The sequence below is a fragment of the Schistocerca serialis genome, chromosome 12 (genome assembly GCF_023864345.2).
Source record: "Schistocerca serialis cubense isolate TAMUIC-IGC-003099 chromosome 12, iqSchSeri2.2, whole genome shotgun sequence".
Lineage (NCBI taxonomy): Eukaryota > Metazoa > Arthropoda > Insecta > Orthoptera > Acrididae > Schistocerca > Schistocerca serialis.
The window spans coordinates 161,912,712-161,940,426 of NC_064649.1; the positions used below are offsets into that span (position 1 = coordinate 161,912,712).

Below are 27,715 nucleotides of genomic sequence, written 5' to 3' on the forward strand. Positions count from 1 at the left end.
TACAATTCTTGCACAGGAGGAAGGTTATTTTGTGTGTTCAAAGTGATCCCCATAAGTAGCTAATCAAAGCCGATACTGCTGTCAGTCCTGCTAGCGTAATAGTAGCACAGGATGCCTGAATGGTCTCTCATAGTTTGTTCAGTGTAACTGGCTTCTGTTGATAAACTTTATTTTTCGAGTTCCCCCATAGATGGAAGTCAAGGGCAGTAAGGTCTGAAGACCGTGGTGGGTACTAAACAGAACCTCTTTGAACTATCCATCATCCAGGTAGGTTTTCACTCAACTAGGCTCTGATGCACCTGTGATCTATCGGTAGTGTCTCTGATTAGTAATCAAAACGCCTTCAGTCCCAGGTTCGAAACCAGTCACTGCCAAAATTTTGATTAATAATCAGCATTTGCAGCCAAAGACTTCAGGCATAAGAAGTGAACCTTATTCTGCCAGCAGTCTTGTCATCGAGGGTGCAGGAGCGGAGAGATGTTCAGGGCACTCTTTGTCCTCAGGGTGGGAAACTGCTCCTAAAGGCGGAAGAATCAGCAACCATCACCAGCATTACGATGCGGAGCGCAATGGAAATGACTGCTTCAAAGACACGTAACACGACATGTGGCCTGTAACTGAAAAAGTGCCATTGGCAAAAGATTCCAGAATAGTCACCCCCTCGGGGCAGGGGAGGGGGGCGGGGAAGGGGGGGGTGGGGGGGGGGGGAACTGGTGAGGTGGAGGCAACCGTGAGAAAAATGTGGAACAACTGACAAAAGGATAATGTCCTACATGTTGGGACGTGGAATGTCAGAAGCTCGGACATGGTAGGGAAGCTAGAAAATCTGAAAAGCGAAATGCAAAGACTCGATCTAGATATAGTAGGGGGCTTTGAAGTGAAACGGAAAGAAGACAAGGATTTCTAGTCAAATGAGTATAGGATAATATCAACAGCAGCAGAAAATGGTATAATGGGAGTAGGATTCATTATGAATAGGAACGTAGGGCAGAGAGTGTGTTACTCTGAACAATTCAGTGATAGTGTTGTTCTTATCAGAATTGACAGCAAATGAAAACCAGGTGTACATGCCGATGTCACAAGCTCAAGATGAAGAGATTGAGATAATATATGAGGATATTGGAGGAATAATACAGTATGTAAATTAAGATGAAAATCTAATAGTCGTGGGAGACTGGAATGCAGGAGTAGAAGAAAAGGTTACAGGAGAATATGGGCTTGGGACAAGGAATAAGAGAGAAGAAAGACTAATTGAGTTTTGTATTAAATTTCAGCTAGTAATAGTGAGTACTCTGTTCAAGAATCACTTATACTTGGAAAGGGCCAGGTGATATGTGAAGATTTCAGTTAGACTACATCATGGTCAGACAGAGATTCCGAAATCAGATACTGGATTGTAAGGCGTACCCAGGAGCAGATATAGACTCAGATTACAATTCATTAGCGATGAAGAGTATGCTGAAGTTTAAGAGATTAGTCAGGAAGAATCAATATGCAACGAAGTGGGATACAGAAGTATTAAGGAATGATGAGATATGCTTGAAGTTCTCTAAGCCTATAGATACAGTAATAAGGATCTCTAATAAGGTCAATCTCAGAAGTTGGAAAGAAAAACATAGGGACAAAGAAGGTAACTGGAAGAAACCATGGGTAACAGAATAAATACTTCAGTTGATCAATGAAGAAAACAAACTACAAAAATGTTCTGGGAAGTTCAGGAATGCAGAAATACAAGTCACTGAGGAATGAAATAAATAGGAAATGCAGGGAAGCTAAGCTGAAATGACTGCATGAAAAATGTGAAGAAATTGGAAAAGAAATGAATGTCGGAAGGACTGAATCGGCATATAGGAAAGTAAAAACAACCTTCGGTGAAATTAAAAGCAGATAGGTGGAAAGAGTACACTGAAGGCCTCTATGAGGTGGAAGTTTTGTCTGATGTGATAGGAAGAAGAAACAAAAGTCGATTTAGAAGAGATAGGGAATCCAGTATTAGAATCGGAGTTTAAAAGTGCTTTGGAGGACTCAAGATCAAATAAGGCAGGAGGGATGGATAACATTCCATCAGAACTTCTAAAATCATTGGGGTAAGTGGCAACAAAATGACTATTCATGTCCGTGTGTAGAATGTATAAGCCTGACGGCATACCGTCTGACTTTCAGAAAAATATCATTCACACAATTTCAAAGACAGCAAGAGCTGACAAGTGAGAGAATTATTGCACAATCAGTTTAACAGTTAATGCATTCAAATTGACACGAATAATATAAAGAAGAATGGAAAAGAAAACTGAGGAGGTGTTACATGATGATCACTTTGGCTTTAGGAAAGGTAAAGGCACCAGAGAGGCAGTCTGATGTTGCGGTTGAAACGGAAGCAATGCTAAAGAAAAATCGAGATGCTTTCATACAATTTGGCGACCCGGAAAAAGTGATCGACAACGTAAAATGGTGCAAGATGTTCAAAATTCTGAGAAAAATAGAGGTAAGTTACACGGAGAGGTGGGTATTAAACAATATGTACAACAGCCAAGATGGAACAATCACAGTGGAGAACCAACAACAAAGTGTTCAGATTAAAAAGTTACATCGAAGAAACAATGACGGAAATAACAGAAAAGCTTGGGAGTGGGGTTGAAATTCAAGGTGAAAGGATACCAGTGATAAGATTCGCTGACAAAATTGCTATCCTGAGTAAAAGTGAAGAAGAATTACATGACCTGCTGAATGGAATGAACAGTCTTAGGAGTACAGAATACGGACTGAGAGTGAATCGAAGAAAGACGAAAGTAATTAGAAGTAACAGAAGTGAGAACAGGAAACTTAACATCAGTATTGATGGTCACGAAGTAGATGAAGTTAAGAAATTCAGTCACCTAGGCAGCATAATACCCAACGACAGATGAAGCAAGGAGGACAACAAAAGCAGACTAGCAATGGCAAAAAGGGCATTCCTGGCCAAGAGAAGTCTTCCTCGATTTGAGGAAGAAATTTCTGATAATATACATTTGGACCAAAGCATTTTACGGTAGTGAAACACGGACTGTGTGAAAACCGGAACAGAAGAGACTCGAAGCATTTGAGATTCGGTGCTACAGATGAATACTGAAAATTAGGTGGACTGATGAGGTAAGGAATGAGGAGGTTCTGTACAGAATCAGAATTGAAAGGAAGATGTGGAAAACACTAAGAAGCTGGAGGGAAATGTTGATAGGACATCTGTTATGACATTAGGGAATGACTTTTTCCACAGTACTAGAAGGAGCTGTAAAGGGGAAAAACTGTAGACGAAGACAGAGATTGTAATTCATCCGGCAAATAATTGAGGACATGCGTTGCAAGTGCTCCTCCGAGATGAAGAGGTTGACACAGGGCACATCCAACCGGTCAGGAAACTGATGACTCAAAAAACTAAATAAACAAAAAGGCTCTGACATTCTGTAGTAGTAAGGCAGAGCACCGTCGTTTTGTAGGTACAACATTTCATTTCCAAACACCTCTCGGATGGCAGCATGGTTGCAGCATACGAAGATACACCTCACCAGTTACTGTACATTCAAAGAAGAATGGGCCAATCAAACCGTGCAATGACACCCGGTAGATTAACACGTTTGGCCACACGAACGTACGGATTTTCAGGACCCCAGTACCAGTTGTGACAGTTTAGAATAGCGTTAAGTCTGAATTGTGCCCCATCGGACCAGGTATCCGCCCCTGCAAACCGTTCGTCCTCACAAAGCACACCTTTGGAACCTTTCGCAGTACTCCATCCACCGATCTGGGTCATCTTCGTTCGTAGCGTGCAGTGATCTCGGAATGTAAATGACCCTCTTTGCAGCCTTCAGAATTCGTTGTACACGTGATCAGCTTATCCTGCTTTCGTGTGCAGCACCCTGTTTCACAGATCTCTGAAGTGACTCAGTAAAATGTTGCAACACAGCAGTGCTGGAAGCTGGAATTGTCGATGCATTTTGTCAGTCAGACTTCTCCTTATGCGTGGCTCAGTTCTGCTCTCATTCGGGGTTGCCACAAGGTTTTCCAGACAAGTTTTAGCATTTTTCCCTGACAAATTTTGAGATCTCAACAGTAAGCAAAGACATAAATTCACAAAAAATGTAAGGACTTCTGTATTTTCCCCAACATGTGAGCAAAAATCTTAAGTACTAACATTAAAATCTTTTGTAATGAACTGTTTTTAGATGGAGAAAGCAAGCCAAATGTTATACATGTTTCATTAAGACCACTGTTGTTATTTTATTTCAACAAAACGAAACAGATTTGGTGACAAAAATACACTTTCCTTGGAGTTGCAAGACAGATTTAAAATACCTCCTTCACTGATTTCAGAAATAGCCTCAGAAAAAAGTAGGCCTCTCGAAAGAAGTGTATAAGGTGGGGAAGAATGTGTAATCCAACACTGCAAGTGACTGTCAATAAAATGTCGGTTCTACTATGTTCATTATTGTCGGTTGTTACCCACTGTGTTACATCTATTACTTTACAGATATTGTGTGATTTTTCTTTTGAGAAATACAGGGTGATTCAAAAAGAATACCATAACTTTAAAAATGTGTATTTAATGAAAGAAACATAATATAACCTTCTGTTATACATCATTACAAAGAGTATTTAAAAAGGTTTTTTTTTTTCACTCAAAAACAAGTTCAGAGATGTTCAATATGGCCCCTTCCAGACACACGAGCAATATCAACCCGATACTCCAACTCGTTACACACTCTCTGTAGCATATCAGGCGTAACAGTTTGGATAGCTGCTGTTATTTCTCGTTTCAAATCATCAATGGTGGCTGGGAGAGGTGGCCGAAACACCATATCCTTAACATACCCCCATAAGAAAAAATCGCAGGGGGTAAGATCAGGGCTTCTTGGAGGCCAGTGATGAAGTGCTCTGTCACGGGCTGCCTGGCGGCCGATCCATCGCCTCGGGTAGTTGACGTTCAGGTAGTTACGGACAGATAAGTGCCAATGTGGTGGCGCTCCATCCTGCTGAAATATGAATTGTTGTGCTTCTTGTTCGAGCTGAGGGAACAGCCAATTCTCTAATATCTCCAGATACTGTAGTCCAGTTACAGTAGCACCTTCGAAGAAAAAGGGACCAAAACCTTTATTGGCTGAAATGGCGAACAAATGTACAACTAAATGAAACTTTTAATTCGCCGACAGATAGTGCTTAGCTCTGCCTTTTGTCGTTGCAGAGTTTTAAATTCCTAAAGTTGTGGTATTCTTTTTGAATCACCCTGTATATGTGTACATAGCGTACAAACTGCCACCGACTGCCACAATTTTCTTCTTTTTATCATCCATACTTTCTAATATATAAACTATTTTTTAAGTACCAAAATGTACTACAATAAATAAAATGCCGCACTGTTCAATGTATTTGTGGTGAGACAGTTGCAATTCCTGAAATCCATCGTCTGTGGCCTCTGGCCTGCGAAAGAGCACACCTGTCCCGAGTCAACAGATAAACCACGAAAATCTGTCACATTACGCCACACACAAACAGACCGGGCCTGTGGGAAGATCGGTGAGACTGGATCCGACGGCAGAACCCGCATGTTAGTGGGAACCGATGGGCTTCAGAGCGGCAGGCGTGATCCGTTACAGATATCTGCAGAAAGTGCCTGTAGTTTTGGCCCATCACAGAAATCCACTCGTGTGGCCCGCTATTCGTGTGTTGATGAAATGAGACCACGGTGATCGAGTTGTGCAACAGATAACTTGTGCAAATACTGTGAGAATCAATATTACTGTGGATAGGTAGCAACTCACCGTAAAGATGATCGCCGAGCCACAGAAGGGCACGTATAAAAGACAATCGCACTCTCGCAACTAAATTTTTGGCCATAGCCTTTCAAACATTATGAATCACCTATTGATATACAATCAGCATGGTTTCAGAAAAAATCGTTCTTGTGCAACGCAGCTAGCTCTTTATTCGCACGAAGTAATGGCCGCTATCGACAGGGGATCTCAAGTTGATTCCGTATTTCTAGATTTCCGGAAAGCTTTTGACACCGTTCCTCAGAAGCTACTTCTAATCGAGCTGCGGGCCTGTGGGGTATCGTCTTAATTGTGCGACTAGATTCGTGATTTCCTGTCAGGAAGGTCGCAGTTCGTAGTAATAGACGGCAAATCGTCGAGTAAAACTGAAATGATATCAGGTGTTCCCCAGGGAAGCGTCCTGGGACCTCTGCTGTTCCTGATCTATATAAATGACCTGGGTGACAATCTGAGCAGTTCTCTTAGGCTGTTCGCAGATGCTGTAATTTACCGTCTAGTAAGGTCATCCGAAGACCAGTATCAGTTGCAAAGCGGTTTAGAAAAGATTGCTGTACGGTGTGGCAGGTGGCAGTTGATGCTAAATTATGAAAAGTGTGAGGTGGTCCACACGAGTTCCAAAAGAAATCCGTTGGAATTTGATTGCTCGATAAATAGTACAATTCTCGAGGCTGTCAATTCAACTAAGTATCTGGGTGTTAAAATTACGAACAACGTCAGTTGGAAAGACCACATAGATAATATTGTGGAGAAGGCGAGCCAAAGGTTGCGTTTCATTGGCAGGACACTTAGAAGATGCAACAAGTCCACTAAAGAGACAGCTTACACTACACTCGTTCATCCTCTGTTAGAATATTGCTGCGCGGTGTGGGATCCTTACCAGGTAGGATTGACGGAGGACATCGAAAGGGTGCAAAAAAGGGCAGCTCGTTTTGTATTATCACGTAATAGGGGAGAAAGTGTGGCAGATATGATACGCGAGTTGGGATGGAAGTCATTAAAGCAAAGACGTTTTTCGTCGCGCTGAGATCTATTTGCGAAATTTCAGTCACCAACTTTCTCTTCCGAATGCGAAAATATTTTGTTGAGCCCAACCTACACAGGTAGGAATGATCATCAAAATAACATAAGAGAAATCAGAGCTCGAACAGAAAGGCTTAGGTGTTCGTTTTTCCTGTGCGCTGTTCGGGACTGGCATGGTAGGGAGATAGTATGATTGTGGTTCGATGAACCCTCTGCCAAGCACTTAAATGTGAATTGCAGAGTAATCATGTAAATGTAGATGTTAGAAAGTGAGAGCACACACACATTCACACAATCACTCAGACGCATGTAAACATGACCACTGCGTCCGTACGCTGCATCTACAGTCTATGAAAACTAGATCGAAACAAACCACTCGTCATGCCTCCCTGCTTCTTGCCGGCAGCTGCTAGGCCAGCTGACTGCAAGATGAGGGGGGGTAAGAAGCACTAAGAATGAGGGAGTACCCACCTGCACCCGGCCAGCAACTGTGCATGACACCTCAGTAACCAAACCATTTTACCCACTAACAAAAAAATTGAGATTTTCCAGTGGTTTTTTCAAAATTCCCCAATATTTCCCTAAGGAGGATATAAGATGAACATCAACAAAAGCAAAACGAGGATAATGGAATGTAGTCGAATTAAGTCGGGTGATGCTGAGGGAATTAGATTAGGAAATGAGACACTTAAAGTAGTAAAGGAGTTTTACTATTTGGGCAGCAAAATAACTGATGACGGTCGAAGTAGAGAGGATATAAAATGTAGACTGGCAATGGCAAGGAAAGCGTTTCTGAAGATGAGAAATTTGTTAACATCGAGTATAGATTTAAGTGTCAGGATGACGTTTCTGAAAGTAAATAATGACTAACTGACAACCTCAGCTGCCGACAGGTGTTGTCGATATACCTGGATGTGGACAGCTGAAAATTTGTGCCCCGACCGGGACTCGAACCCGGGATCTCCTGCTTACAGGGCAGACGCTCTATCCATCTGAGCCACCGAGGACACAGGTGAATAGCGCGACTGCAGGGACTTATCCCTTGCACGCTTCCCGCGAGACTCACATTCCCAACTGTCCACAATTCTACATATGTAATGTACCTTACAGACATTTGCCCATTCACTCATTACTCGCGCACGCTTTGGCGATTCCCGTAAGAGTTTGGACAACCTGTGCGCATTCGCACAGACGAAGGTCAATGGCTGGGTAGCCTTTAACTACATATACGAAGACAGTAAGTTGCTGTCGGAAGAACAGTTACTGTCGATGACCGTGCAGGTTTTCCCTGGAATAAATGATGACCTCAGCTGCCGACAGGTGTCTACATATGTAGAATTGTGGACAGTTGGGAATGTGAGTCTCACGGGAAGCGTGCAAGCGATAAGTCCCTGCAGTCGTGCTATTCATCTGTGTGCTCGGTGGCTCAGATGGATAGAGCGTCTGCCATGTAAGCAGGAGATCCCGGGTTCGAGTCCCGGTCGGGGCTCACATTTTCAGCTGTCCACATCGACGTATATCAACAACACCTCTCGGCACCTGAGGGTTTCAGTTACTCATCATTTATTCCAGGGAAAAGCTGCACGGTCATCAACAGTAACTGTTCTTTCGAGAACAAGTTATTGTCTTCGTATATATAATTTCTGAAAGTATTTGTATGGAGTGTAGCCATGTATGGAAGTGAAACATGGGCGATAACTTGTTTGTACAAGAAGACAATAGAAGCTTTGGAAATGTGGTGCTACAGAAGAATGCTGAAGATTACATGGGTAGATCATATAACTAATGAGGAGGTACTGAATAGGATTGGGGAGAAGATAAGTTTGTGGCACAACTTGACTAGAAGAAGGGATCCGCTTGATAGGACATGTTCTGAGACACCAAGGGATCACAAGTTTACCATTGGATGGCAGCGTGGAGGGTAAAAATCGTAGAGGGAGACCAAGAGATGAATACACTAAGCAGATTCAGAGGGATGTAGGCTGCAGAAGGTACTGGGAGATGAAGAAGCTTGCACAGGATAGAGTAGCATGGAGAGCTGCATCAAACCTGTCTCAGGACTGAAGACCACAACAACAACATTTCCTTAATTTCTCTGGCATGTTTGAAATTCCCTGATTTCCAGAACTTGTGGCAACCCTGACATTACGCTATTACTGTTGTACCTCCATCATATTTTTGTAGTTCCAGTACCACTTCAATATGGCGTTGCGTTGCTCAAAGGCAAATCGTAATTCGTTCACTACTGCACTGTCACCTGTTGGAAAATGCACACCGAGATCTTTTGAGAAAACAATGAACTACACTGTTATGCAAAATTGCAGTGATATGTCTTTTCCTTCCAAAGACATTAATTCTCAAAGAGTGTCAACATTTTTCTGGATGCCTCTGTACATGTGCCAAGTTTATCAATGGACACCACCTCGCAAAAAATATCCAGAAACTGCACAGCAGCTAAAATTTAACAATTTTTGTTGGTAATAAGATATATTTGCTTTTATTTGAAATTATTTTTCATATTGCAAAATCTAATAATGTGAGATAGAAACACATACGTAGCAGGTACTAATTGTTCACTGGTATTGTAAAGAACATTTTGCATGAGCTTCAGAACGAAGTAAACTTGTATATTTTACATAATTACGAAAATAAGATAACAAACAAGTAAATAGATGTTAAAGCCTTTTAAAGGCATAAAATATGTTGTGTTAAATATAATGAAAGACAGAGGACAGAAAAAGAAATACAAGGTGTATCTGAAAAGTTTAATGAATAGTTCCAAGTGTTAAAAACCACACCGGTCAGGATGAGGTACCCATACATAATCACTGAGACATGTCACCAAGTGCTGCCTATCATGTAAATCGTCAAAGTGGGCCAGTGCTGCAAACTTTACCTGAGCTAATGAAGTCAGTATGAAAATTCTTGTCACTGTAAAACTGAGCACAAAATCGAGGAATGTGTTAACGTGAAGTTTTGCTCCAAATTAAGGAAAACAGCAACAGAGACTCACAAAATGTTAGTGCAAGTGTACAGTACTGAGTACTACATAAAGGATGTGTGTCTGAGTGGTTTAAACAGAGATATAGAGGAAGGTGTCAGTGATGTCCACTGTCGACCGGCACAGTGCCACAGAATATCGAACGAGTGTGGCAGATACTCGGGGACGATGGACTGCTGTCTTTGAGAATGATAGCACAAGAGTTGAAGATAATCAAAGACAGTGTAAGTGCTAATGTTCACGAACATTTGAAAAGGTGGAATATGTTGTGACTTGGCAAGACAGCCAAGCCACTATGAGGAAGCCGAATGGCACGCCTTTAAGCTCACGCAGGCTGGCGTGAGGTCTGGAACAGGTCAAGGAATTGAGACTAGCAAAAAAAGGTACGTAGCTTCTGGAATACTTAACTTTAATCCATAATTGGTAAACATCGGTCTGACGGTACATGCATCACAAGATAAATAGCAAATGATAATGGCGCCTTGCTAGGTCGTAGCAAATGACGTTGCTGAAAGCTATGCTAACTATCGTCTCGGCAAATGAGAGCGTAATTTGTCAGTGAACCATCGCTAGCAAAGTCGGCTGTACAACTGGGGCGAGTACTAGGAAGTCTCTCTAGACCTGCCGTGTGGCGGCGCTCGGTCTGCAATCACTGACAGTGGCGACACGCGGGTCCAACGTATACTAACGGACCGCGGCCGATTTAAAGGCTACCACCTAGCAAGTGTGGTGTCTGGCGGTGACACCACAGAATATTTGTGCCCGATTTGCACTGTGCAAGCTGACGAGCAGAAGTGAACTGGGAGGGGAAAGCCTGCAGATTTAATCAAAATCTCTGACCGGAATCCACAGTTTTGGGAAACCGTAATTACAGGAGATGAGGTCCGGTGCTACCAATACGATCCAGAGGCCGAGTGACAGTCAAAATCGTGGTGTTCAATGTCTTCCCCAATTCCCTAGCAAAGTCGGTCGGCAAAATCGAAGATCGAAATGGTGTCATGCACCTTTTTCAATAGTGAGGGCTCAATCCGTCGCGAATTCTACCCGAGAGTCAAACTGTCGACACGGAAGTTTACGAGGGAGTATAGAAATGGCTGCCGCAACGCATCCGACGGGTTCAGCCAGAACTGCACCCGAGTGGAGCTCTACGACACAGCGATCCGCCTGCTCGACTTCCTCGCCTGACACGAGGTGACCGTACTTCGACACCCTCCTTGGGTCCAGATTTGGCACTGATAATTCTTTCTGTTTCACCACCTAAAATTAGTCCCCAAAAGTCTTACGCTTCACAAATGTTCCGGATATCTGACAGTGCGCGAAAACGGTGCTCCGGGAAATTCCACGAGACAGTTTCTGACAGCTGTACAAGTGATGTCAGAACTGTGTTGCAGCTAATGGTGATTGTGATTTGTTTGCAACTCTTGTTTCTTTTATTTTCTGAAACCATTCACCAAATTTTTCAGATCCACCTCGTAGTTGTCATAGCAAAAAGGAAACTTCGTAAAGGTTACGAAGCGTATTATTTTAGATGAGAATACTGAATAATCTCAATGATTAATGGAAAATCTCATATAAAGATGTGAAACAAATACTAACAAAGAGATAGAGGGGCTGGCCAGTACTTACCTCAGCTCAGTACAGCTGATAGATGACACAAAAGAGAACAGAAAATTTACATTCCTAGCTTTCGGAACTATGTTCCTTCATCAGGGAGAAGAGAGGGGAAAAAGGGGAAAGTGGATTTAGTTACTCACAACCCAGGTTATGAAGCAACAGGAAAAGGAAAACATGGAGGGTAGCAAGGATGGAGGCATGGTTGTCAGAGGGAAACCAAAGATATTCTACTGTTAAGTACTGTGTCAGCTTCGAACCAAAGAGGATGCATACAGAAGTAAAGAGGTATATAGTATAAACACAACTATGTAGGATGAAAAGATGCGCGAATGACATGCCGTCCAGCATATTTCTAGGGACATAAGAACCTGCTACAACGTACGTGCCATTTGGCTTCTCCCACCCGACACCAGTCCTTCGGAACTGCGGAGATGGGAACTCGCACTCCGACACATCCTTTCACCCACCATCCCCCTGGACTGAACCTACGTTAACCGACCTCACTCCCATTTACTCTTCAGTCTTCTTCTTTTTCCCTCTCCTCTTTAGCCATTCACGCATATTTTCATCCTACACAGTTGTGTTCATCTTTATACTATATACCTCTTTACTTCTGTATGCATCCTCTTTGGTTTGAAGCTGGCACAGTACTTCACAGTAGAATATCTTTCGCTTCCCTCTGACAAGGGTAGCATTCATTTCACGCTAGGTGAGGAGCCCCCTACGTCAACGTGACGTACGCACGCGTCATCATGAGTTTCACCAGTTGTCCTATCGACTGTTGTGTGCATTCTGTATGCATCGACTGTTGTGTGTGTCTTAAATCTGCATTGTTCATTGTTCTTAGTTGATTTACAACATGAAGGCAAAATTAAATCGAACTAGATGGTTTAATATTTCCAGCAACAGTCGGAATTACTTCGAACTTCAGTTTCTCAATTTAACGTTTCTGCCCATAAGAATTATGTACAATTCATTGGCTTTTATAAAAATACGAAATACTTTAATTTCTCCCATTTCACGTTATTACCCACATGATTCATGCACGATTAATCGGACTAAAAAATGCCTAAACACTTTCGTTATGGTTATGATTCCTTCATTCAGATATTAGTTATGTTCATGAAACACACAATAACATCTCATAGAGTCTTTGGATTGCAGCTTAATAATTAATTATTTCATGTTTCTATCCACAGGATTTAGACACGATTCATCGGATTCTTAAAAAAATGGGGTAGCTTTCATTTCAGGCTAGAAAAATAGCAAGACACTTTCGTTATGGTTATGATTCCTTCATTCAGATATTCGTTATGTACATGAAATGGTTCAAATGGCTCTGAGCACTATACGACTTAACTTCTGAGGTCATCAGTCGCCTAGAACTTAGAACTATTTAAACCTAACTAACCTAAGGACATCACACACATCCATGAACGAGGCAGGATTCGAACCTGCGACCGTAGCGGTCGCTCGGTTCCAGACTGTAGCGCCTAAAACCACACGGCCACTCCGGCCGGCTATGTACATGAAACACACAATAATATCCCACATTCTTTGGATTGCAGCTTAGTAATGAATTATTTCACGTTTCTATCCACACGATTTATGCACGATTCATCGGATTTTTTTTTAATGAGTAAAAACTTTTTTTTTTTACTTTCGTTATGGTTCCTTCGTTCAGACATTCATTATGTTCCTTAAACACATAATACCATCCCAAATGGTTGGGATTACAGCTTAATAATTAATTCAACTGGGATGAGCGTAACAGATAACTCCTGCCACTTCGTCTGTACACATGTATTTACATTTAGCTTTGACGTTATCGGTACAACCGCAAAGATCGATTTACGCACTCATGTAGTCGATTTAGGTTATTTACGTCATGATGACGTAGTGTTACGTGACTATGACGTAGGTTCTCCTCACGTAGCGTGAGATGAATGCTACCCCTCTGACAACCATGCCTCCATCCTTGCTACCCTCCCTGTTTACCTTTTCCTGTTGCTTGATAACCTCCGTTGTGAGTAACTAAATCCACTTTCCCTTCTTCCCTTTGTTCCCCTCTCTCCTCCCTGATGAAGGAACAAAGTTCCGAAAGCTAGGAACGTAAATTTTTTGTTCTGTTTTGTGTCATCTATCAGCTGTGCTAAGTACTGGCCAGCCCCTCTATCTCTTTGTTACAGTGTGCGATTTGTGCTTTTACCAGTGGGGGGGATGTCTTAGGGGGTTAGTATAATCATATATGTTACTTGCTTGGACCGTGGCGTTACCCATGGTTAATCAGTTATTTATAAATAGATGTTAATGCCGAAAGTCATTATTCACGCGTATGCACTATCAGAAAAGCCATCCCTTGTTATATCTTTAAAAGTACATTACAGGTAAAGGTTATTTACAAAATCATCTACATACAGGTATACGAGAGGAATTCAAAAAGTAAAGGCACATTTCTGAAAAGCTGTACTTATTCTGATGATAGAAAACTGAAACATGCGTTATTTTTCTACGTAACCTCCCTGGACTTCAATGCAGTTTTCCCGACGTTTTACGAGTTTTTTTTATTTAATCAGAAAATACGTTTATCGGTTGCATCTGTAACCAATTTTGCACCGCAGCAATGACATCTTCATCACTTTCAAATCTTCTTCCCTGTAGTGCTTCCATTAAGGGTCCAAACATGTGAAAATCGCTTCGAGCCATGTCTGGACTGTATGGTGGATGTTCCAGAACCTCGAATCTCAGCTCCTTTATTGCGTCGGCTGTCCGTTTGGCAGAATGTGGGCGAGCGTTATCTTGCTGCAGGATGACACCTCTTCACAGTTTTCCACGACATTTGGATCTGATTGCAGGTTTTAGTTTCGTACGCAACACATCACATCCACCATACAATACAGACCTGGCTCTGAAGCCTCGTTTACGCTGGGGCGACGTCTTGCGACATTGTGGCATGCTACGGAAATGTGGCGTGCGTCGTCGTCATTTAGTTCTAAATGTTTTGAAATGCTTAACTACTACATAACACTTTTTCAAAATTAATAAGCATACATATTAATACCGAGCGATGTGGCGCAGTGGCTAGCACACTGGACTCGCATTCGGGAGGACGACGGTTCAATCCCGCATCCGGCCATCCTGATTTAGGTTTTCCGTGATTTCCCTAAATCGCTCCAGGCAAATGCCGGGGTGGCTCCTTTGAAAGGGCACGGCCGACTTCCTTCCCCGTCCTTCCCTAATCCGATGAGACCGATGACCTCGCTGTCTGGTCTCCTTCCCCAAACAACCCAAACCCAACATATTAATACTATTAATAGTAAACTTTCAGTGTTCGGCTCCACAAATTTAAATTATGTGTAAAGTTTTACTCGAGTGCTTGGGAAATAAACATTCCAGGTTGGGATGCATAAACTAAAACCAGAGGAGGGGACGGTCTGATGCAGAGGGGGGGGGAGGGGGGGGGGAAATCCCCCCTGCAAATCGCACACTGCTTTGTTAGTATTTGTTTCACATCTTTACACTGAATAATCTGTCACGTGAAAACTGTTATAACGTCATTAGTTAATACTAAAATGAGCTGTAACTGAATTGACAGGGGTAGGTCGTTGGACAGTGTAGAGTAGGCGCACGCACGTCGGCGGTGGTCTGCACGATGAAGTGCTTGTGGTGGCCGCCCCAGCAGACGGAGAGCACCACCTGGCTCTCCTCGTGGCGCACCGTCTCCCGCACCAGGAAGTCGCCCTCGTGCGTCAGCAGGCGCACCACCTCGTCGCGCGGCAGCACCCCGTGGAACCACTCCTCCTCCTGCAGCGGCCGCGCGCTCTGCACCAGCTGCAACAGGACGGTCCACGTGCAGTCTGCTGTCAGTCGCCTCGGAGGGCGTGTCGGCTGTCGTAGCTATAGGCGCCACACTACGGGCTAGTTCACTGATTATGACTATAGTTCAATTCTTTTATCTTGGCGGCTCGCGCATGCCCGCCGAGACGCGGGAGATTGCTGCGTTGCCAGTTGTACGCGCCAAGAGAAGCAGCGCCATAGTATAGCATAGTGCGCAAGCTTCACGTTTAGGGGGGAGCGCGCAGTTCATGAAGTAGAGCCACCACGGCCGCATTAATCCTTTCGCTGCTACAGAGACGTGCTCCTCGCACTCCACGCTGTGCGCGATTTTATCACTCCACTGCTCGCCTGTGCTGACACAAAAACTATTTGGCCCAAAAATTAGATTTTTACACATCTTCTTGACTGATACCTTCGCCCCATAAATGACTTAATTTTGTTTCGATGTTCAACGCAGTTATTATGCAGCATTAAATATAGTAAACCACTGCACGAAATTTTGAAGAGTTTGCAGAGGTAAAAGTCCATAGAGTATACTTTCTGTTGTGACTTGGCAAGACAGCCAAGCCACTATGAGAGGAAGCCGAAAGGCACGCGTTTAAGCTCACGCAGGCTGGCGTGAGGTCTGGAACAGGTAAAGTAATTATACTAGCAAAAAAGGTACGTAGCTTCTGGAATACTTAACTTTAATCCATAATTGGTGAACATCGATCTGACGGTACATGCATCACAAGATAAATAGCAAATGATAATGGCGCCTTCCTAGGTCGTAGCAAATGACGAAGCTGAAGGCTATCCTAACTATCGTCTCGGCAAATGAGAGCGTAATTTATCAGTGAACCATCGCTAGCAAAGTCGGCTGTACAACTGGGGCGAGTGCTAGGAAGTCTCTCTAGACCTGCCGTGTGGCGGCGCTCGGTCTGCAATCATTGATAGTAGCGGCACGCGGGTCCGACGTATACTAACGGACCGCGGCCGATTTAAAGGCTACCACCTAGCAAGTGTAGTGTCTGGCGGTGACACCACACTTGTAGCAAAACTTTTATTTACACCGGGCACGTTTGGCTTTATTTTAAAGCACTTCAATCAATCAAAAGGAAGTAGACAAAATACATTAAACAAAACTGTGGACTTACAAAAACATTAGGACTTGAATATACCGTCTATCAGTGAAGTGCTCTGATCTATGTCAAATGTAATTTTTGTGTGTGGCACACACAAACAGCATTTATTTGCTAAAATACTGATCAGCCGACACAAACGTTGAATATTGTGTTACCGCAGCACAAAACTACGAAACGTGACTTGGCAATGGAGGAGACAAAATACTGTCCACTGAAGATGCTTCAAAAGAGAGAAACGCGTCTGGTCTAAATAAGTCGCTTATTACAGTTGCAGAAGAGGGATATATTTCAATACCATTGGTAAAACTGCGACTGTGGAACAAAAACAAGAAAGAGAACCTGAGTACCATTGTGTATGTGCCATACCTTTCATTGATTGAAGTGCTTTAAAATAAAGCCAAACGCGCCCGGTGTAAATAAAACTTTTATTACAGTCGCGAAAGACGGAATATTTCTCAATATTACATACGACACCTATGTGGTACTTAAATTAAATGAGATATTGTTATACAGTAAATTTTATATGAAATTTAGGTATCTTGTCCACATTGTGGCAACTAAAATCGACCATACGGAAAGTATACGCCATGGACTTCTACCTCTGCAAACTCTTCAAAATTTCGTGCAATGGTTTACTACATTTAATGCTGCACAATAACTGCGTTGAACATCGAAACAAAATTAAGTCATTTATGGGGGGAAGGTATCGGTCAAGAAGACGTGTAAAAATCTAATTTTTGGGCCAAATAGTTTTTGTGAAATCGAATGATAACTGTGTCAAAGCAGTGGGAACACCGTGTATGTGTCTGCACAGGCGAGCAGTGCAGTGATGACAAAGTCGCGCACAGCGCGGAATGCGGGGAGCACGTGTCTGCAGCAGCGAAAGGGTTAATGAAGAGACAAAGTACTAGAAATTTCAAAAAATTGCATTCAAATGAATAAAATTCGTGAAGTTAAACACTTCGATATTGTTTTTAAATAAAGAAAATATTTAACACCGCACAAGGTTTGAACTCTTCACTTTTCACTTACAAACCCAACGCCTTAACCGTTACGCTAACGCAACTCGTCCTGCAATGTAACTCCATAAGGATTCTAATAGGCCAAGCAAAATTCTGACAACACTTGGTATGACTGTGAATTACTCACGCTTTGTCGAAGTACAATAGGAAATAAACAATTACCGCTGTTCTTTATTGCGAAAAAGCGGTTCGTGAGAGTGATACAAACACCTTTCCTTGCTATCGCCTGAATTAGGAGTCTTATTGCTTGTTTGGTTTAATTAATTAATAGAATATGAAGCAATTGGTATAAAGAATGCTTTTTCCAAACTTTCTATAAAACAAAGTCTGCTATCAAGACATTGCTTTTGTTCTATTACTTTATTTATGACTGAACGTTTCTAAAACTGAAGACATTCGTCCGTGCTCTGTACTGCAGTCGAGATCTGGCAACGTCGTTCTCTGTTCATTGGCTGACTGTGTTTTGTGACGTCAGATATTTGTCTAAACTGTATTCTTCACTGTATAGTTTAACAACTCCTGATGACAATAGTACATTTGGTTATTATGAAAACATTTTATTCGAGGAAATTTTTGTGATTTACTATAACTGCAAACTTTGTGTAAGTCTAATTTCAATACCGCAAAAAATTGTTTGTTCGTTTGGAGAGTTACGTAGCCCCATTAAAAGCTGTCACTTTCCTCTTTTCAACAAACACCATCCTTCTTGTGAAAAGATAATATTTCGAAACTTATTCCTACTCAAAATTATCACATTCTAGAAAGATGAAGCTTTAAACACAATTATTTCCAAAATTCATTGCTGCAGTTCCACAGCCTCCGTTTTCGTGTTTCCAAAAATGTATAAGTTCACTAAAATACATTCGTAGTTTGTTAATTATTCAGATTAGGAGAATTCACTTTCGACAAACTTTATGATGAACTTTGGCAATCCACACTCACAGTAAACTGCTCTCCCGTAAACAGTACCAATAATGCTGGGACATTACGATTGCGCGGGTACTAGTTAAGCAAACTTACTTCAGTGCCTATTGTATCTTTGTCCCTTCTGACTTTCCAGTCTTTTACATCAGTATGTAAAATGGAATAGGTTACTATTTTACTGCTTTGTAATTTTCTGTAATACGTGTGTCTACAAATAGACATCTCAGACAGAGCCTCAGGCGGTCCACGTATGTTAGTCAAAAGATACACATTCATGTAAAGTTTATATTAAACCGTATAATTAACATGTGTCAGTCTGGTGAATTTTCCAGTGAGTCTCCAGCAAGTACAGTTATTACTAAGCTGCGCAAAGATACAGACGTTCTTCAGTTTGCAAAGCTCGCTGTCAACCTAAACAGAGTGGACATAAATGTAAAGAGAACCGAAAACCATATTCTACAATGTTGTGTAAATTATTTAGGAACAATTCACCAAACACAGAAGTAAATTAAATTAGAAACTCTACAGGGCTTATGAGGCAGAAGTATATCAACCAGGTCGGTAAGTTGCTAATGAAGGGAGAAAATCAAATTTTATGGCTCGAGAAGATACGCGACATTATTTCACCGATAACAAAGTCGGGCCAAATTTACAAAAGAAGTCGGCAGTAGGAGCCCACATTGCACCTCCTCCGGCCCACATACTTGCGCTCATTCGGTCGGTCCTAAACCTGTCGTGTCCTCTCCCGAGTCGACCGGCCCACGAGTACCGCAACCGGTCCTCGGCATTCCGGACACTGCCACTGTGGCGGGTCGAAATCTGGGCCGGTCCCACTCGTATCCTGTCGGCGAGAGATCTGGGAATCTCGCCGGGCTCCCGAGTACCTCGACACGGGGCAGGCAGTGCGCCGCCTGTGGACGAGTGTCATTCAGTCGAAAAAACATTATGAATCAGCTCTAAGGGAACGATCTATTGATACGTAATCAGCACGGCTTCAGAAAACATCGTTCCTGCGCAACGTAGCTGGCTCTTTATTCGCACGAAGTAATGGCCGCTATCGACAGGGGATCTCAAGTTTATTCCGTATTTCTGGATTTCCGGAAAGCTTTTGACACCGTTCCTCACAAGCGACTTCTAATCGAGCTGCGGGCCTACGGGGTATCGTCTCAGTTGTGCGACTGCCTTCGTGATTTCCTGTCAGGAAGGTCGCAACTCGTAGTAATAGACCGCCAATCGTCGAGTAAAACTGAAGTGATATCAGGTGTTCCCCAGGCAAGCGTCCTGGGACCTCTGCTGTTCCTGATCTATATAAATGACCTGGGTGACAATCTGAGCAGTTCTCTTAGGTTGCTCGCAGATGATGCTGTAATTTACCGTCTAGTAAGCTCATCCGAAGACCAGTATCACTTGCAAAGCGATTTAGAAAATATTGCTGTACGGTGTGGCAGGTGGCAGGTGGCAGTTGACGCTAAATAACGAAAAGTGTGATCCACACGAGTTCCGAAAGAAATCCGTTGGAATTCGATTACTCGATATATAGTACAATTCTCGAGGCTGTCAATTCAACTAAGTACCTGGGTGTTAAAATTACGAACAACTTCAGTTGGAAAGACCACATAGATAATATTGTGGGGAAGGCGAGCCAAAGGTTGCGTTTCATTGGCAGGACACTTAGAAGATGCGACAAGTCCACTAAAGAGACAGCTTACACTACACTCGTTCGTCCTCTGTTAGAATATTGCTGCACCGTGTGGGATTCTTACCAGGTGGGATTGACGGAGGACATCGAAAGGGTGCAAAAAAGGGCAGCTCGTTTTGTATTATCCCGTAATAGGGGAGAGAGTGTGGCAGATATTATACGCGAGTTGGGATGGAAGTCATTAAAGCAAAGATGTTTTTCGTCGCGGCGAGATCTATTTACGAAATTTCAGTCACCAACTTTCTCTTCCGAATGCGAAAATATTTTGTTGAGCCCAACCTACATAGGTACGAATGATCAACAAAACAAAATAAGAGAAATCAGAGCTCGAACAGAAAGGTTTAGGTGTTCGTTTTGCCCGCGCCCTGTTGGGGAGTGGAATGGTAGGGAGATAGTATGATTGTGGTTCGATGAACCCTCTGCCAAGTACTTAAATGTGAAGTGCAGAGTAATCATGTAGATGTAGATGTAGATTTTGTCATTTTCAGCAACTGTTTTTGAAGAATGCCAACGTGAAAAAGTAGCACACTAGTTGCATTACAAATTGTAATTTAATGCAATTGGTGTACTACTTTTTCACACAGGAAATCTTGTTATTTCATTCACCCCAGCCGGCCCTCTGTCCCCCGTTAGTGCAATTGGAGTAGTACTTTTGTGCCACCTACACGTGCTTCACACAGTCAAGAAAGACTGGATGTGATTAACGCTCAAAAACTAGCAAGACTCCTTCACACAGTGAATGTAAAATTATGTTCTATTACAACTCTACCGTCTTCGTTCGTCGTCGGCGTTGTCGCTGTTGCCGTGAGGCACCGTTATACCGAGTGGATAGGCGCGTCCATCGTAGAGCACGAGATATGGTAACCTCAAGTCATTGAAAACACACAACGGTCACGGTAGCAGCTGGTTCCAGAATAGTTACGATATACGAACTACCCCCTCTTGACCAGGTCCCCAAAAACTTAACTCGTAACGAGATCCCTTCCAAGCAAATTGTCATAACGATCGTCTATAAAGGCTTCGTACAACGATAAGAAATGTTACAGTTCATGGAATAATAACAAATACGACGAAACTGTCTTGTTTCTTCTGTTTTACTTAACATAACTTTGTTCACTGTTTTATTTCGCATTCACCACTCATTCACCGAAACCCTTTGATGAACAGTTTTGGTTGCTTGACACCAACAGTCAATGATAATAGTACAGTTTTTCTCCTTTTCATAAACTGAAGCCCGCTCTCCGCGATATAATTAAAAAAAAAAAAAAAAAAAAAAAAAGGTCTCAATACCGCGTCCCTCGTGAGATTCATATAGATTTATCCCGGAATTGACCGCCCTGTAGGTGTAATCAATTTAATGACCACACTTCGCTATCCGTGATTTCGTGTAACTAAATGTCCATTTGTTAGTCTGATTGTATACTGTAATTATTTAAAACTCGCCCCTATATTTTTTCACTACGCACAATTAGCACTTCTTTACTTGTTTATTTCTAAGAGTAAACAAAAAAAAATGACGCCGTATCATCGGCTTCGTCGATATAAAGCAAAACACCTCAATGTGCCTAAGTTTAGCTTTTCTTACAGGATCGGCTTCCTCACTCATTAATTTACTACATATTATTTCCAATAACACTAAACAGGTTATATTTTACTTGTATTCAAATGCATGTTATTATTATTATTATTATGACCGACCAAATCGTAACAAGTAGTGCGGCGTGCGTTTTTAACGATAGCTTTACACTCGCCCCGGCTTTATTCAGGCAATATGATATATAAATAAGTATACAGACAGCACCGGAAGATCGATCTCTCTACCGTAACCAATACAGGCAAATACGCTATTCAAGTTCCATTACATCTATCTTGACTCGTAATGTAACACAACTTCAAATACTTACAGAAAATTGCGAAAAAAATATAGTACAAAATAAAAATATCGATGGTACCATTTTGATATCGATATATCGGTGAAAATAACATCGATATATCCGTATTTTATCAATGTGTCCCCACGGGTTGCCCCTCGCACGAAAGTATCGTGTTGCCATTTTTCGACACGACAACGGTCGTCGAGAGATGGCACACGACACTGTGAGCTCTCGGTGTGACGTCGAGGTAGTGCCACTGCCGGCGCCTCTGTCAGGTCTGTCCCCAGGAGAGGGCGTGTGGCGCCGGCGCCGGCCCGGACGTCGCCTCCGTCCCAGTGGCAGTGTCCGGGGTATCGAGGGCCGCCGGCTCGCCTCTGGCAGCTCCACCACACCGGTCTCAACTGGACCGCGCCTGCGCTTTTGTAAGTGGGCTCATACTGCTAAGAACTTTGTGAATTTGACTCCATTTTGTAATCACTGAAATAACATCACAACCCTCTCAGCACATCAAGTCTCATTTCATTTCCTCTTTCCCTTCTGGCTGATTCACTTTTCTGTCACACAGTCTATTTCCTTCATTCTAACTAACAATCTGTATATTGCAATGTAGTCCCTTGACACCAGCTGCTGTAGCCTATGCACTTAAACCAGTAGTAAGTGATTGCTTATTATTTCACCAATTTTAATTTTTTTTCCCCCCTATAATTAAATTTTCCTTAAGACATTTTGCTGCATGAACTACGCAATTCCGATGCCCTCCCCCAATACAAACCTTAATCCATAACTTCAGCTTAATTTCCCCTTCTTACAAGGGAACCTCCCCATCGCACCCCCCTAAGATTTAGTTACAAGTTGGCACAGTGGATAGGCCTTGAATAACTGAACACAGATCAATCCAGAAAACAGGAAGAAGTTGTGTGGAACTATGAAAAAATAAGCAAAATACACAAACTGAGTAGTCCATGCGCAAGGTAGGCAACATCAAGGACAATGGGAGTCAAGGAGCGCCGTGGTCTCGTGGTTAGCGTAAGCAGCTGCGGAACGGGAGGTCCTTGGTTCAAGTCTTCCCTCGACTGAAAATTTTACTTTCAATATTTTCGCAAAGTTGTGATCTGTCCGTTCGTTCATTGACGTCTCTGTTCACTGTAATAAGTTTAGTGTCTGTGTTTTGCGACCACAACGCAAAACCGTGCGATTAGTAGACGAAACGACGTACCTCTCCAATGGGAACCGAAAACATTTGATCGCAAGGTAATAGTTCAACCGATTCTTCCATAGGAAAACACGTCTGATAGATTCTATACGACACTGGTGACGGCATGTGCGTCACATGACAGGAATATGTTGTCGACCCACCTAACTTGTACACTTGGCGAATGGGTAAAAAGATTCTTCTACCTTTCCCGATTTATGTTTTCTTGTGGATGTCAGTTACCTCGAATCGGACGGACGGACAGATAATAATTGTCTGAAAATAAAAAATTAAACTTTTCACTCGAGGGAAGACTGGAACCAAGGACCTCTCGTTCCGCAGCTGCTCACGCTAACCACGGGACCACGGCGCTCCTGAGCTCACATTATCCTTGATGTTGCTTATCTTGCGCATGGACTACTCAGTTTGTGTATTTTGCTTATTTTTTTCATAGTTCCACACAACTTCTTCCCTTTTTCTCCATTGATCTGGGTTCAGTTTTTCAACGCCCATCCATTGTGCCAACTTATAACTAAATCTGAGGGGGGTGCGATGGGAAGGTTCCCTTGTTAGATCATCACTATTTTAAATTAAAAATAACTGCACCTAAATAAATTGAAAAAAGCTGCAGATCCAGACAGAATAACATTTGATATTTGCCATTTTATACATTTTCACTGTGTACTTGTTAATCCACAGAACTTCGTGGGATGAAACCACCACCAATTCTCCACCTCGTGATATTTCAGTGTTGAATCTTCAACCCACCTTCTGAGAGAGCCACCTGCCTCACAAACCCGACACACGTGCAGCCGTGAGCCACGGTGGTGCTCACAGCGCCCGCTACACACGACACACTGCCAGCTCGTATTTCTGCACCCTACACGGTATTTCTTCAGTTACTACTGCAAGCTCATGTGCTTTGGCGCGGTCTGTGAGAATACAGCGTGCTACAAAAAGGTACGGCCAAACTTTCAGGAAACATTCCTCACATAGAAAGAAAGAAAATATATTATGTGGACATGTGTCCGGAAACGCTTACTTTCCATGTTAGAGCTCATTTTATTACTTCCCTTCAAATCACATTAATCATCGAGTGGAAACACACAGCATCAGAACGTACCACCCTCACTTCAAACAATTTGTTACAGGAAATGTTCAAGATGTCCTCCGTTAGCGAGGATACATGCATCCACCCTCCGTCGCATCGAATCCCTGATGCGCTGTTGCAGCCTCGGAGAATGGTGTATTGTATCACAGCCGTCCACAATACGAGCACGAAGAGTCTCTACATTTGGTACTGGGGTTGCGTAGACGTGAACTTTCAAACGCTCCCATAAATGAAAGTCAAGAGGGTTGAGGTCAGGAGAGCGTGGAGGCCACGGAATTGGTCCGCCTCTACCAATCCGTCGGTCACCGAATCTGCTGTTGAGAAGCGTAGGCGAACACTTCGACTGAAATGTGCAGGACCTTCAAATGTTCAAATGTGTGTGAAATCTTATGGGACTTAACTGCTAAGGTTATCAGTCCGTAAGCTTACACACTACTTAACCTAAAGTATCCTAAGGACAATCACACACACCCATGCCCGAGGGAGGACTCGAACCTCCTCCGGGATCAGCCGCACAGTCTATGACTGCAGCGCCCTAGACCGCTTGGCTAATCCCGCGCGGCTGCAGGAGCTCCACCGTGCACGAACCACATGTTGTGTCGTACTTGTAAAGGCACATGTTCTAGCAGCACAGGTAGAGTATCCCGTATCAAATCATGATAACGTGCTCCATTGAGGGTAGGTGAAAGAACATGGGGCCCAATCAAGACATCACCAACAATGCCTGCCCAAACGTTCACAGAAAATCTGTGTTGATAACGTGATTGCACAACTGCGTGCGGATTCTCACTAGCCCACACATGTTGACTGTGAAAATTTACAATTTGATCACGTTGGAATGAAGCCTCATCCGTGAAGAGAACATTTGCACTGAAATGAGGATTGACACATTGTTGGATGAACCAGTCGCAGAAGTGTACCCGTGGAGGCCAATCAGCTGCTGATAGTGCCTGCACACGCTGTACACGGTACGGAAACAACTGGTTCTCCCGTAGCACTCTCCATACAGTGACGTGGTCAACGTTACCTTGTACAGCAGCAACTTCTCTGACGCTGATATTAAGGTTATCGTCAACTGTACGAAGAATTGCCTCGTCAATTGCCGGTGTCCTCGTCGTTGTAGGTCTTCCCCAGTCGCGAGTCATAGGCTGGAATGTTCCGTGCTCCCTAAGACGCCGATCAATTGCTTCGAACGTCTTCCTGTCGGGACACCTTCGTTCTGGAAATCTGTCTCGATACAAACGTACCGCGCCACGGCTATTGCCCCGTGCTAATCCGTACATCAAATGGGCATCTGCCAACTCCGCATTTGTAAACATTGCACTGACTGCAAAACCACGTTCGTGATGAACATTAACCTGTTGATGCTACGAACTGATGTGCTTGATGCTAGTACTGTAGAGCAATGAGTCGCATGTCAACACAAGCACCGAAGTCAACATTACCTTCCTTCAATTGGGCCAACTGGCGGTGAATCAGGGAAGTACAGTACATACTGACGAAACTAAAATGAGCTCTAACATGGAAATTAAGCGTTTCCGGACATATGCCCACATAACATCTTTTCTTTCTTTGTGTGTGAGGAATGTTTCCTGAAAGTTTGGCCATACGTTTTTGTAACACCCTGTACAAGGCGGGACCGTTCCGTCGGCCAGACGGGTCACGCGGAAGGTGATATAATGTGTAGCACAGCTGGAATATAGGAAGAGGAGGAGAACTGTTTATTGTTACATTCCTGGAACTTTGTGAATTATCTCTCATTTTATTTCACATTCAGATTCTCGAGCCAAAGTAGTTTTAGCTTCATGTCGTATCACGGTCATTATATCTAATTAGGTCTAAAATATTACAAATTTACCTTCAAGTGGCGAAATGTGTAGCACAGCCCGTAGATAAGTATAAAAATAAAAGAGACACACTGCTTAGTTTTGGGAACTACTGTTTTCAGTGCATTTAATAATCTTCTCCAATTTCCTTGCATTCTTATCTGCTTTTCAGCAATTTTAATGATATATTTAATAACTGTCCCTCGCTTCAATTTTACTGTCCATTTTCCGCATGTTCTTACACCGGCCAATGATTTTCATCATTTGGCAATCTTTCCTTATGTCTTCACTTATTTTTATAACTTTTTTTCCCGTAGTGAGCAATCTTTTTTTCCTGTTCAGTGATCCCTGCTTTTCATTTCCTGATTTCTTTCTTTGTTTGGTTATCTTTTTTCTTTATTTGGGGAACTTTTTTCTTTATTTGGAGATCTTTTCTCCTTCATGGTAGTTTTTAGGGTTCCATACCTCAGCTGGTAAAAACAGAACCCTTATAGGACTACTTGTTGCCCGTCTGTCTGTCTGTTCATCAGTCTGTTAACAAATCTTTTTCTTAGGAATGGGTGGACGTGTCACGTCAATTTTATGTCGTATAATAAAGCCGACAGACCTTCAGTGGTGTACAAAAATTGAAGCTTCTAAGTCAATGCGATCAAAAGATCGGCCCTTTATGTCATGTATTTTGATACCTGCAGACTCACTCATCAAAACCTATGAGCTACTTCCCATTGGTTTAGAATAATTAAATTTGGCAAGAAAAGAGGTTTCATAGTACAATAAAAGGAAAAAATCTGAAAACTGTAAATTTGTAATTCTGATACATAAAAAAATATTTATTTTGTCATTTGTTATGCAACATCAAACTTGAAATTAAGACAACAGAAAGGACAGACATCAGACAACGATGACTTTATTGTTCATAAGACACGTTTTGGAATTTATCCATCACCTGATACCCAGGAGCGAATACTACACGTACATATGGCGTTCCAAATTGTATGTGAAACAAACGTATGCTCCTAAATATCTGACGACGGATAAATTCTAAAACATGTCGTACGACCAATAAAGTCATTCCTTGTCCGATGTCTGATATTTACCATTGTGATCCAGTCAGCCTGAATGGATAACCACTGATTATTATCACAATGGTTGCGTTTCCTACATGACTTTATGTGACATTTATATTACTGAAATTAAAACATTCTCCAAAATCTTGAAATCCCTGGAACAGATATCTTGCCAGTATCGGTTTTGATAACAGGTGAAACGGTCGAGACTGTCGACGGACGAGCTGTCTATGTGAGTATTAAGTATGTACAGAACCCTCGGTGAGCGAGTCCTGGCCTTCTCCTCCCGTTTAGCAACTCCATTGCTTGTTGGCTATCTTCTCACTAAGTTTAGTGCTCGGTTTGGTTCGTTTGGTGCAACTTTCTTATTTAGATACTGCTTTTCCACTTTTAGCTATCTGCTCTCATTTCCTTGCAGACTCGTCCGCTTTTCAATAATCTAACAGTATAATTAATGACATTCTCTTTTCTGTTATTGTCTGAAAATTCTTCAGTGCCCCATTTGTCTGTGTATGGAGACCTTTCACCTTGCTCTAAGGTTTTGTCTCATTTAGGTGCACCAGTTCAAGTCAACTATCATTTTTACAGTAATCTCTTCAC

The 27,715-nt window shown here is 42.5% G+C and overlaps 1 protein-coding gene and 1 non-coding gene across 2 annotated transcripts in view; both read right to left on the bottom strand.

Moving 5' to 3' along the window:
* LOC126428018 (tyrosine-protein kinase Fer) overlaps positions 1-27,715 on the bottom strand; it is a 638,139-nt gene that overhangs the window by 88,024 nt on the left and 522,400 nt on the right. Inside the window, exon 9 of the mRNA XM_050089898.1 lies at positions 15,073-15,270. Coding sequence (XP_049945855.1) covers positions 15,073-15,270 — 198 coding nt within the window. The remainder of the gene's footprint in view (positions 1-15,072; positions 15,271-27,715) is intronic.
* Positions 7,758-7,831, bottom strand: Trnat-ugu (transfer RNA threonine (anticodon UGU)). The gene has a single exon. It is a non-coding gene; the product is annotated as a tRNA-Thr (tRNA).